A 13121-nucleotide genomic window follows, 5' to 3' on the forward strand; every position below is an offset into this window, starting at 1 on the left:
ATGGTGGCGGGCGCCTGTAGTCCCAGCTACTCGGGAGGCTGAGGCAGGAGAATGGCGTAAACCTGGGAGGCGGAGCTTGCAGTGAGCCGAGATCATGCCACTGCACTCCAGCCTGGGCGACAGAGCGAGAGTCCGTCTCAAAACAACAACAAAAAAAAACAATTAGGACCTGGCACGGTGGCTCATGCCAGTAATCCCAGCACTTTGGGAGGCCAAGGCGGGCGGATCATGAGGTCAGGAGTCTGAGACCAGCCTGGCCAACATGGTGAACCTGTCTCTACCAAAAAAATACAAAAATAAGCTGGGAGTGATAGTGGGTGCCTGTAATCCCAGCTACTCGGGAGGCTGAGGCAGGAGAATTGCTTGAACCCAGAAGGCAGAGGTTGCAGTGAGCCAAGATCATGCTACTGCACTCCAGCTTGGGTGACAGAGTTAGACTCCGTCTCACAAAACAAAACTTCTTTTAAATTAGCTAGATGTAGTGCTTTGTACCTGTAGTTCCAGCTACTCAGGAGGCTGAGTGGGAGGGTTGCTTGAGCCCAGGATCGCTGCAGGCTGCAGTGAGCCATGATGGCACCACTGCACTCCAGCCTGGACGAGAGAGCAAGACCCTATCTCCAAAGGAAAAAAAAAATGGTATAACTGGACTGGAGATTTCTGTAAGTCAATATAGAAAGACATTGTGATTTGTACATGCTTACTTGCTTACTTGTGGTTTTAATTTTTCCTTTTATTTTTGGTTTATGTGTTTTTCCCGTTTGGAATACGAAAGTGATAAGGAGGTAGAAAGCATCTCCTTTCCAGATATCCCTGGTCTGTAAGTTAATTATCTTGGCAACTGCTTCAGAACTACTAGTCAACCCTCAGGGAAAATAAAGCAGGTAGCTAAAAAATTGGCCACTGTGTGAACCTGCGTTCTAGCACCTTAGCAAACTAAGGCACATTTGCTTAGTTTCCCCAGAATGTATTTTTTTGATGTAGCAAGATCTTCCATTCACTGTCCCATGCCTGTCATTGCAGAAGGGCCATAGGCTTGGGTGCAGCCTTTTGTTGTCTCAGTGAACCAGGTTAAGTTCTGAAAAAGTCTCTGAGGCTCGTAAATTTCCTCTGTGAAAACTATCAGCATTCAGAAAGTATCTGTGGACTCTAACTGGAAGGACCCTGTGATGTGATTTTTGTCTGAGGAAACAAAGCCCTAGAGAGAGAAATGATTTTCTTGAGGTCACACCACTAATTAATGGCTGAGCTGGGATTGAAATGCAAGTGGTCTGATAACTACCGTCTAGTGTTCTCTTAGCTCACACCGCATGCTATGCTTTGAATTGGTTGCTTTTCTTCTTATAAGGAGACCTCAAATCCCAACTGCCTGTTTGCCAGCTGATGTCTCCTGTCTCCATTGTTAGGACTGTGGGTCTCATCTTCCCCAACCTTCTTGTCCCCGCTCAGGTGGATCGCATGTCCTTTCCATGTGGCTGCTCCCGGGATGGCTGTGGGAACATGGCAGGGCGCATTGAATTTAATCCAATCCGGGTTCGGACTCATTACCTCCACACCATTATGAAGCTGGAGCTGGAGAGCAAGCGGCAGGTGACCCGCCCAGCAGCCCCAGATGAGGAGCCCTCCCCCACTGCCAGTTGCAGCCTGACAGGAGCACAGGGCTCTGAGACCCAGGACTTCCAGGAGTTCATTGCTGAGAATGAGACAGCAGTGATGCACCTGCAGAGTGCAGAGGAACTGGAGCGGCTCAAGGCAGAAGAAGATTCCAGCGGCTCTAGTGCCAGCCTGGACTCGAGCATTGAGAGCCTGGGTGTGTGCATCCTGGAGGAGCCCCTGGCTGTCCCCGAAGAGCTGTGCCCAGGCCTTACAGCCCCCATTCTCATCCAGGCTCAGCTGCCCCCAGGCTCCTCTGTCCTGTGTTTTACCGAGAACTCAGACCACCCAACTGCCTCAGCGGTGAACAGCCCATCCTACTTGAACAGTGGGCCCCTGGTCTATTATCAAGTGGAGCAGAGGCCAGTCTTGGGAGTGAAAGGAGAGCCTGGTACAGAAGAAGGCTCAGCCTCTTTCCCAAAGGAGAAGGATCTGAATGTCTTCTCTCTCCCTGTTACCTCACTGGTGGCTTGTAGCTCCACAGACCCAACTGCCCTCTGTAAATCAGAGGTGGGGAAAACACCCACCCTAGAAGCGCTATTGCCCGAAGATTGTAACCCTGAGGAGCCTGAAAATGAAGACTTCCGCCCTTCCTGGTCCCCCTCAAGCCTCCCCTTCCGCACGGACAATGAAGAGGGCTGTGGGGTGGTGAAGACCTCCCAGCAGAATGAGGATCGGCCCCCTGAAGATTCTTCCTTAGAACTCCCTCTGGCAGTGTGATAGGGGCTAGAGGTCCTGTCTCTTACCCATTCTCTATTTATTCCCTTATTTTATCTAACACCATTTCAAAACAAAACTGTAGAAGCAGCTGCTGCTCCCATGTTATTTTACTGGGGTCTTTGGGGAATGGGTGGGAAAGGATTGTTTGAGTATTTTTTAAAAGGGAAACAGTACCAAGGAGACCAGCCCCAGCTTGATCTGGGGATCCTGGGGCAGAGAAAGCTGCATAGTGCTGAACACTCAGCTTTCTGGGCCACTGGAACAAAGAACTAGGATCTCACAGGAGAAGCTGGGTAACTCAAGCAGCTAGTCTTTCTGTAGGGACCAGAACATGAGAATCTGAAGAACATGGCAAAGTCCCTTCCCTCCCAAGCCCCAGGCAGAGTACAAGCTCATTTTTCTCGGTGGCTATTCTGATACCCCATTTTGGTGTGTCATAATACTTCAAACTAGAAAGTCACCTGGTCGAGTCTCAGGAGGAGGGAGTGGAAGGATCTCTGCTTCTGTACAAAATCTCCAGGATTTACAAAAATTTAACCTGCCTTCCTTCAATCCCCTATTTGGTAAATAGGTTAATATTTGACATGTTTGGTGTTCTCCGACCTGTTCCCCACACTGGGGATTCCTGGTCTGTAACTTGAATTGTTTCTTCCACATGTTCTTAAGTACTAGAGTTAAACTTGTCTATATGTCTTTTTTTCCCTCCATCCTTTTTCCTTTGGAGAAAAAGAGCTGGATTGGCTGGGGATGTGCTATAAAGAGCCTGAGCCTTCTGTACGTATCTGATGCTAGCACTGTCAGGCAGCTTTTGGCTGGGGCTCACCCATCCCACAGGAGGCCTACGTGGAGCATTAACTGTGGCCAAAGGAGGCAGCGGGAACAGGCTGCTTGCTATTTGGAAAGATGACATATTTGTGCTGTGCTTGTTTTTTCACCTAGGTTTTTCCCTTTGTGAGAGCTGAGCTTTAGTGGAATGTAGGATGTGGCAATCGTAAGGTCACAACCAGTTTTTGTTCTTTTTTTCCTGCATCTACCCTCATGGTTGTTTTCAACATACCAGGTTAGAGAGTTCTTACACTGTTCAAGTCCAGGAATTGCAAATGTTTATTGGACCCCTCCATCTTGATGATATATAAAAATTGGAAGCCACACCAGTTCTTAAATGCCACATGCAATTCCCAGATTCCAAAGGATTCAGGTTCTAATTATAACCTTTGAAGCATATAGAATGGAACTCATTCAGTTTGATTCAGTTCTTACCTCTGTCAGGGGGAATACAGTTCCTGTTCATCCTATGTTCTAAGATCTCCATTGAACAGCACTGATTTCCTTTTATTAGTAATCTTTGCCTCTGTTCTAAAATGGAGGCAGTAGGGAGCAAAACTACTCTTCTCAAGCATCCTTTACACCATACATTACTTCCGGTATGGTTTATTAACCACACACACACAAGAGTGAAAAACTGTGTTGGGGGGAGACACTACTACTAATCTTCCTCATAAAGCCTTTTCTGTGGGATATTAAGGCCCTGGTGTCTTACAGAAACTATGTATGTCGCAGAAGCATTTCACCCCTGAAGTCTCTAAACTCGAGCCTGAAAGGATTTGTATTTAATACACATACATTGTTTAGTTCATTCTGCCTCTCCTATTTGTTCCAGTGTTTGCTTGGTTTTAGTTTGGAGGGGAACTTAAGTACATAAATCCTTCTCTCTCCCCATCCCCTAGCCTCACGAAACAGAGTTGAGTCTTAAGTACCTGAGATCTCAAAGCTATCCAGGACTGAACTAGACTCCCCTACCTTAGACTAGTACCCGCAAACACAGGACTGAAGCTTAATTGGGAATTTGGCTTGATGGAGAAAAGAATCTTTTTCAAAGTTTGTGTCAGAAGGGGAGGGTGAGGTCTGCACACTGCCTTTGCAGGAAGGCTCTAGCTTAATCTAGGAAGTAGATTCCAGCTGCACGATGAGGAACACATTAGCTTTTGGGATCAAACCAGGAATATGAATCTGTAATTATTAAGCTCATTGCCAACCCATAAGATAATTGATGTTTCTGAAAACCTGTAGTTTCTTAATCTAAGTCCATCCCCTTCATTAACTCTACAGTTGTGATTCACACTGATCCCAAACTTTTGAGTGCTAAATATTAACATTTAGCATTAACTGTCTTGTCAAGCAAAAGGCCTTCTCTACAACCTAGTCCATCTCACTTCTGGTGCTACCTGAGTTGGACAGAATTCTAGCTCATGGTTGCTAGGAAAGCTAGGCCTCTGATCACAGAAGCAGACAGCTTCAGCCCCAGTCCAGGCCTAGATAAATGACTCTTCTCACCACAACTCTTACTATTTTCCAATTTCCTTTCTCACATACTGTACACAGGTAGTATTTTCAATGTGAATCCAAAGCTTGTCTGGTTCTCTGAAAATAATTTTCTCCCCTTTAGGTTCTTTACATTGTGATAATGCTGTATTTAAAGAGAATATTTAAATGTAATATTAAAGAAATATTCAAAAGAATGGTGTGTTACTCTGTCTCGGCAGGCCACAATTCAGTTACTTGTTAGAAAAAGGATGCTTCTCCAGCTTCGTTATAAAACTAATTAGGTCAGTTAGGAATTAATGTTAACAATAGAAACATTTTGTGATGGAAAAATAGAATATTCTCTTTGGACTACCAAGAGCTGGATTGGTCATATGCCCCTGTGTACCTGTTCAGCTGAAGCAGGCCTTGCTTGTGTCTGTTGGAGCTTTGCCCTGTCCCTACTCTGGGCTCCCATTTTCTCATTCCATTAACTATATGAAATTCTCTTTTCCTTGTTATCATCTTCAAGTGTCCAGCAAGGAGATCAACTTCAAATCAGTTTCGGCAAAACTTCCATCCCATCAGAAGGTTCTATTCCAACCAATTAAATCCCCACTTGTTAGGTTATGTCAGTCTTGTAAAAGGAGACTCAGCAAAATGATTAGAGTATGCATAAGTCATTTCCATCAACAGGTTTCAAGCAGTCTTTACTTGGGTTTAAAAACAGTGCTTCATGCATTTACAGTACGTTATTACAGAACTATAAGTCACTGATGCACACCCAAAAGCTAAACCCAACTTACTAACTCGATGCAGACCTCTCCTGATCTCCCCAGGCTGGGCAGTAATTAGTACCTTACAGGTGTGATCCATGGCCCAAAGAAGGCAGCCACTGTCAGTTACGGTTGGATTGCTGCATCACAGTGGAGGCAGCAAAGCGCTGAAGATCCACAGGGGGCTGTAATACAGCCCGGAAAAGACAATGGAGAGTGAAGGCTAGAAACACTGAGGAAGGGGTCAAGAATCACTTGTACTTCCTGTTATCTTTTCCAACAGAATATTCCTGCAAGTTACCCATCAAAAAAAAGTCAAGGTGTTCAAAGGGTTTGAAAACCAAGTGGTTAGCCCGTGCCAGTGAGGGGGACAAAAAACAAAACAACTGGATTTTTGGTCATATCAGAAAGGACGGAAGGAAACACTGAAGTACATGCATGGACACGAGTGCTCTGGCCAAAGAAGCACTGTTCTCGCCAGCCACAAATTCTCTACCAGCAACAACAAAAACCCACAGATGTAAGTAACATGGAAGTGGATCAGTCCTTAGCCAAATAAGGATTCCCACTTGGGGCAAAAGCGGACTTCCTAGGACGTGAACTGAACATATCACAGTAAAAGCCCAGTAAAGGCTGCTGCCAGTTCCAGCTATTAGTAATTATGAGGGGGACGGGATGACACACCTCACATGGGCCACCCCTGGCAAGAGGGTTTGTTTCAGTTCTAGGTGAAGGGAATGTCTGCAGTTCCCAAGTGTGCCATGCTGTGAAGCCCATGGCCCCTGCTCCTCTCTCTCCCTCCCACACACTTAACAGTGCACACAGACATTGCTGGCAAGTGCTGTTTGTTCCTGCACTGCTGTACTATGCGACTGCAGGACAACGCCATCCGCTCCATGGTTCACTCAGCGCCTTGTCCCAAGGTAGTTGGTGGAGAGCAGGACCACGTTGTGCAGCAAGAGAGACAGCTCAGTTTCTGAAAACACCACAGTGTTAGTGGTTTGGCTTGGGAACACTCTGCCTTATAACTGCCTTGTTATATATGGCTTGAGCCTGGAGGCAGGAAGCCAAGTACAGGGAGGGGTGGAATGAAGAAGCTGTTTTTCTCAAAGTTCCCCTTCTTTGTTTCAGCCCCTGCACGCATGCCTTCCTTTCCTTCTACTATATATTTGTATCAACTCATCCTCTATTTCTCATGTGACTGCAGTAGAAAATTCAGAGATGGTAATGGTACTAAACACCAGTCACCTTGGGATTGTTCTAGTAGAAGTTGCTGCTCTACGGACATTTTTCAGCTTCAAGATTAGTAGGCCTACCCTAACATCCAAAGGCCCAGACCACATCAAGACCTAGCCTAAACAAGGAGCCAATAAGCCTAATACATACCCTCATATGCTTTGTGTTTGGTCAGTAGACTGTTTTTGTTTTGAGTTTGAATGCTTTTAGACCAGTACTTCTCAACAGGGACAATCCTGCCTCTCTCCTCCCCACCCCCAGGACATTTGGCAATGTCTGGAGACATTTTTGGTTGTGACAGCTGCGGGTGAAGGGGTGCTACTGGCATCTAGTGGAGAGGCTAGGGATACTGCTATAATAAATACCTGTAAGAACAGGATACGCCGGGCACGGTGGCTCACGCCAATAATCCCAACACTTTGGCAGGCCGAGGCCAGCGGATCACCTGAGGTCAGGAGTTTGAGACTAGCCTGACCAACATGGAGAAACCCAATCTCTACTAAAAAAAATATGAAAGGCCGGGCGTGGTGGCTCAAGCCTGTAATCCCAGCACTTTGGGAGGCCAAGACGGGTGGATCACGAGGTCAGGAGATCGAGACTATCCTGGCTAACACGGTGAAACCCCAACTCTACTAAAAAATACAAAAAAACTAGCCGGGCAAGGTGGCGGGCGCCTGTAGTCCCAGCTACTCGGGAGGCTGAGGCAGGAGAATGGCATGAACCAGGGAGGCGGAGCTTGCAGTGAGCTGAGATCCGGCCATTGCACTCCAGCCTGGGCGACAGAGCAAGACTCCAAGAAAAATAAAATACGAAATTAGCCAGGCGTGGTGATGCATGCCTGTAATCCCAGCTACTCGGGAGGCTGAGACAGGAGAATCACTTGAATCCAGGAGGCGGAGGTTACAGTGAGCTGAGATCGCACCATTGCACTCCAGCCTGGGCAACAAGAGTAAAACTCTGTCTCAAAGAAAAAAAAAAAAAGCATTACCTGCCGGGCATGCAGCAGCCATGTGAGTTTGTGCCCTTTCAATCAGTATGTCTCACAGTACTCCATAATTAACTTCAAAATGACCTCAAAATTATAAAAGTGGCTTAGATTTTACTGGTATAACCACAGAAATGTGTTTTACCTTTCAGGCTGCAGGAAATCTGCAGCCATTCTCCCAGCCAAGTTCGACACCTATCTTCACCAATATGTGTAGAATTCAGGCCACGGAGATAACAAGCCTATACCGCTCAGAAGAGAAATGGTCCTTAATAATCAGAGTGATTATGCCAAGGAAATGGAAATCCACAAACAATCCTAAATCTCCTTTAAATAAGTTACAATCTCACTGGGCACGGTGGCTCATGCCTGTAATCCCAGCACTTTGGGAGGCTGAGGTAGGCAGATCACAAGGTCAGGAGTTTGAGACCAGCTGGCCAATATGGTGAAACCCCATCTCTACTAAAAAATACAAAAATTAGCCAGGCGTGGTGATGCGCACCTGTAGTCCCAGCTACTTGGGAGGCTGAGGCAGGAGAATCTCTGCAACCTGGGAGGCGGAGGCTGCAGTGAGCCACGATCATGCCACTGCACTCCAGCCTGGGCAACAGAGCAAGACTCTGTCTCAAAAAAAAAAAAAAAAAAAGTTACAATCTTATTCCCACAAGAAGCCTTTCCTCATGGCAATCTGAAAACTAGTGATGGACAAGATGACAAGCAAAGAGTCCTATATAATCTAAAATAGTAGGTCTAAACTGCAGTATCCTTGCTTTCTGAAGTGCTAGAAGAAATACAAACCAAAATTACTGTGGGCAACTCCTTCCCCCTAGCTAAGTTTATTGAGAAAAAAGACACAGAAATGAGATAAGAAGCTGGGTGCAGTGCCTCATGCCTGTAATCCCAACACTTTGAATGGCTAAGGCAGGAGGATCACTTGAGCCCAGGAGTTCAAGACCAGCCTGGGCAACACAGTGAGACCCTGTCTCTACAAAAATAAAAAAAATTTTATTTTTTTTTGGGTTTTTTTTGAGACAGAGTCTCACTCTGTCACCCAGTGCGATCTTGGCTCACTGCAATCCACCTCCTGGGTTCAAACAATTCTCATGTCTCAGCCTCCCAAGTAGCTGGGATTACAGGCATGTGCCACCACTCCTGACTAATTAAAAAGTAATTTTTAAAAAGGTCGGGCACAGTGGTTCACGGCTGTATTCCCAGCACTCTGGGAGGCCAAGATGGGAGGATCGCTTGAGGCTAGGAGTTCAACACCAGCTTGGTCAACATAGTGAGACCCCATCTCTACTAAAAAATAAATAAACAGGTTGGGTGCAGTAGCTCGTATCTGTAGTCTCAGCACTTTGGATGGATGGATCATTTGAGGCCAGGGGTTTAAGACCAGTCTGGCAAACATGGTGAAACCATCTCTACTAAAAATACAAAAAAATTGCTGGGCGTGGTGGCACACACCTGTAATCCAGCTACTTCGGAGGCTGAAGTGGGAGGGTGACTTGAACCGGGAGGCAGAGGTTGCAGTGAGCCAAGACTGTGCCACTGTACTCTATATAGCCTGGACAACAGAATGAGACTTTGTCTCAAAATAAATAAATAAATAAATAAAAATCACAAATAGATAAATGAAGTGAGAGAATAAGAAGTTGGGTTCCACGTAATAAACAAGACAAGGAGCCCCTGTAAATCTCTGGCCTGCTGTAGGCTCAAAAGCACACCAAGGGTTGAGGGTTGATGTTACAATCAAGCTCTTACCGATTTTACTTCCTGAGCAGTCAGCTGGCCAATCCCCAGCTTTGCCAAAGCCTTGTCCAGTTGGTGAATCACAGTTGTACGAGTCTTCAAACGATGTCTCAACAAGGGAGGAGGCAGGTAAGATGTGAGAAGCATGGCCCGGCTCAAGGCTTTCTGTAACACAACCACATAGGAGGGGAAAGGCAAATAGTATGAGCTCAAGTAAACATCTGAAACATGGTGATGCTATGGAAAAGAGAAGCCCTCAAAGTGCTCACCACGTGCAAAGCCTGGAGTTGGTTCACGCCCAGAGGATGGTTAGAGAAACACTCTCTCAAAGCCAAGATATCATGTATTGCTGGGTGGGTACCACGCTGTATCTTGGAAGAGGTAAGAGATTGGTAGATGTTAGGAAAGTCCTAACTACCCCTCTCACCTAGTTTTAGTGCACACTGAATCTAACAAGACTCCACATTTGTAGGAAGGCTTAACTGCAGGAATACCTTGGTGCACAGATCTGTCAGATGCCACCGGAGTCCTGCTTCAGAAATGAGAGGGATGACCTTTTCTAAATAACTAATAATTTCTGGGTGGGATTGCTTCCGGAAAGCATGATAGATATCTAAGAAATCAGTTTGTTGTTTTGGGGTCCAGAAATGCCTGATCAGTAGTTGCCTGGGAAACAGGTACCTGAAAAGAGAAAGAATCACAAACTGGCTGAAACTGGCTTCTTTCAGAGGAAGCCAAAGAAAGCATTTGGTAGACATGAATACTAGGAAGAAGAGATGAAGACATTCTTTCCCTACCTCAGTGTTCTTTTTCAATTTTTTTTTTTTAAGAGACAGGGTCCCCTGTCACCCAGGCTAGAGTGCAGTGGCATGATCACAGCTCACTGCAGACTCAACCTCCTAGGCTCAAGCAATCGTCCCACCACAGCCTACTGAGTAGCTGGGACCACAGGCACAGGCCACCATGCCCGGCTAAGTTTCTAATTTTTTTGCAGAGATGAGGTCTTGCTATATTGCCCAGGGTGGTCTCGAACTCCTAGCCTCAAGCAATCTTCCTGCCTCAGTCTCCCAAAATGCCGGGATTACTGGTGAGAGCCACCACAGTCAGTTCTTTTCTTAAGTGATTCTCAGACCAAAGTTTATAAGATATAATGAAGCACAATTTCAAGCAACATTACTGAAATGTGATGTGAAAGGAAGGACTAGCAGAATAGCCTGCCATGCAGCAATCAGACATAATGACTCCTTTTGAACTAACACATGTGAAGAGCATACTTTGGACAGAGTTGCAGACTGACCTGGACACTATATGTGATGCTGACTAACTATAGCACAGTCCTTATGTGGACACAGTATGTAAAAGGCAATCGATCTGTTGTTGTTGTTTTGAGACAGAGTCTCGCTCTGTCACCCAAGCTGGACTGCAGTGGTGCAATCTCAGCTCACTGCAACCTCTGCCTCCTGGGTTCAAGCGATTCCACTGCCTCAGCCTCCCGAATAGCTGGGATTACAAGCGTGTGCCACCACGCCCAGCTAATATTTTGTATTTTTAGTAGAGACAGGGTTTCACTGTGTTAGCCAGAAAGGTCTCAATCTCCTGACCTCACTATCTGCTCGCCTCAGCCTCCCAAAGTACTGGGATTACAGGCGTGCACTTGGCCACGATTTGTTTTGTAATTCATTTATCTACATGTTTGGTGGTTTTAAAACATGACCTCAATTTCTCTGGCACTCATCTTATGGAGAGCTGAGGTCTACATCCTCCCCTTTTTTCATTCTAGGTGACTGATTCAATCAATAGGACAGAGCAGCAGTGAGTCTATGTGACCTTCAAGGCAAGGTTATAAAGTCATATAGATTCTTACTGACTAGCACCCCTCACTCTTGGAGCCCTGAGCTCCCAAGTTAGAAGTCCCACTATCCTGAGACTGCCATATTGAAGAAGCCACATCTGGGCACTCTGGTTGACAGTTCAACCAGAACTGGGTAATGCAGCCATCCCTGCCAGGGCACCAGACATAAGAGTGATCTTGGACCTTCCAGACTAGTCCATTCAGCAGCTAAATATCACTAAGGGACCTCTGTCAACCCTACATGGAAGAGAGAAATCAACCGCCCACCTGAGCACTGCCCTAATTCTGGACCTACAAAATCATGAAAATGATTTATACTATTGTTTTATGCTATTAAGCTTTGAGGTTATTTGTTATACAGCAATAGATAATGAATGACATGCAAGATCACAGTTTAGAAATGTCATTTTTGGATATGAAGTAATAAAAATATGTTATCAGAATACAAAATATACTTTTTTTTCTAAAGAAATTAGTCTAAAAGTGCTCTCTCTCGGGGATTGAGTTGTTGCCTCTAGGGATGATGGAGAAGGTCACTATCTTATTTCACATGACTCAGGGCAGCTAAGAGATAGGGAGAGTCTAGGCCACCTACACTTCTAGATGTGATGTGTTCCAGTAACCAAGGTCTTCCTAAGTGGCTTTTATGAACCTTGGAATAATGAGAAGATTGGAGCAGAAGTTTGATAACCTCTACCTAGCTTCTGTAATGAAAAGTTCTGTTTAAAGTAATTATTAATTTTAAAAAATTGATACATCTTCAAGATGTTGGGGAGATGGAAGTCTGTACTCACATTAGCAAGAAGACCAGGTAGTTGGCAAAAGGTGGAATGGAAATAATACCTAGGAAAAGACACTTGGTGACGTCTTGGCGGAACTAAGCAGAAATAAACACAGATGCAGTTTTAACCCAAATAAGTTGTTAATACAATAGACAATCCCTCCACCCCACTGTACAGTAAACTTCTATTACAGCCCAGAAAAAGGACCAAATTTATTTCTTTTTCTTTTTGAGACGGAGTCTTGCTCTGTCACCCAGGCTGGAGGGCAGTGGTGTGATCCCAGCTCACTGCAACCTCTGCCTCCTGGGTTCAAGTGATCCTCCTGTCTCAGTCAGCCGAGTAGCTGGGATTATAGGCATGAGCACCACTCCAGGCTAACTTTTGTATTTTTAGTCGAGACAGCATTTCACCACGTTGGACAAGCTGGTATCAATCTCCTGACCTCCAGCGATCTGTCTGTCTTGGCCTCCCAAAGTGCTAGGATGACAGGCATGAGTCACTGCATGTGGTCCCCAACTTTATTTCTATTTACTTCTGGATAGTTAGTTCCTTGAGGACAAAGCCTCTGACTTATCTAGTTTTGTATCCCAAATAATGTCTAGTACAGAGCCTGACATTATACCAAATCCTGCAGTGAACTCTTCCTGATCTGCGGAATGGGTCCTAGATTCTTACTCTCAGCTTCAAAACGACCCATCAAGTCACCAAATACTACTACTTTCATGCTGCCCTTTGGATCCTTGCAGACCTTTTTTTTTGAGATGGAGTTTTGCTCTTACCAACCAGGCTGGAGTACAGTGGCGCGATCTTTGCTCACTGCAACCTCCGCCTCCCAGGTTCAAGCAATTCTTCTGCCTCAGCCTCCCGAGTAGCTGGGACTACAGACGCCCGCCACCATGCCCAGCTAATTTTTGTATTTTTAGTAGAGGCGGGGTTTCACCATGTTGGCCAGGCTGGTCTCAAACTCCTGACCTCAGGTGATCTGCCCACCTCAGTCTCTCAAAATGCTGTGATTACAGGCGTGAGCCACCGTGCCTGACTGCCCTTGAGGACTTTTTTTTTTTTTTTTT

General features: G+C 45.6%; 2 protein-coding genes across 6 annotated transcripts in view; one reads left to right on the forward strand and one right to left on the reverse strand.

The window, feature by feature from the left end:
• CSRNP2 (cysteine-serine-rich nuclear protein 2) overlaps positions 1 to 4889 on the forward strand; it is a 23634-nt gene extending 18745 nt beyond the window's left edge. For both annotated transcript variants that reach the window (XM_011930659.1, XM_011930658.1), the window contains one exon: positions 1447 to 4889. In XM_011930659.1, coding sequence (XP_011786049.1) covers positions 1447 to 2370 — 924 coding nt within the window. In that variant the 3' untranslated portion in view covers positions 2371 to 4889. The remainder of the gene's footprint in view (positions 1 to 1446) is intronic.
• Positions 4890 to 5351: 462 nt separating this feature from the next.
• LETMD1 (LETM1 domain containing 1) overlaps positions 5352 to 13121 on the reverse strand; it is a 12524-nt gene continuing 4754 nt past the window's right edge. For 3 of the 4 annotated variants that reach the window (XM_011930661.1, XM_011930660.1, XM_011930662.1), the window contains exons 4-9: positions 12064 to 12146; positions 9912 to 10098; positions 9687 to 9788; positions 9430 to 9582; positions 7814 to 7910; positions 5352 to 6423 (exon numbers count right to left, since the gene is read on the reverse strand). In XM_011930661.1, the coding sequence (XP_011786051.1) occupies positions 6353 to 6423; positions 7814 to 7910; positions 9430 to 9582; positions 9687 to 9788; positions 9912 to 10098; positions 12064 to 12146 (693 nt within the window). In that variant the 3' untranslated portion in view covers positions 5352 to 6352. The remainder of the gene's footprint in view (positions 6424 to 7813; positions 7911 to 9429; positions 9583 to 9686; positions 9789 to 9911; positions 10099 to 12063; positions 12147 to 13121) is intronic. The other variant, XM_011930663.1, reaches the window with a different exon arrangement.

Source organism: Colobus angolensis, unplaced genomic scaffold (assembly GCF_000951035.1).
Source record: "Colobus angolensis palliatus isolate OR3802 unplaced genomic scaffold, Cang.pa_1.0 Scaffold87, whole genome shotgun sequence".
NCBI lineage: Eukaryota > Metazoa > Chordata > Mammalia > Primates > Cercopithecidae > Colobus > Colobus angolensis.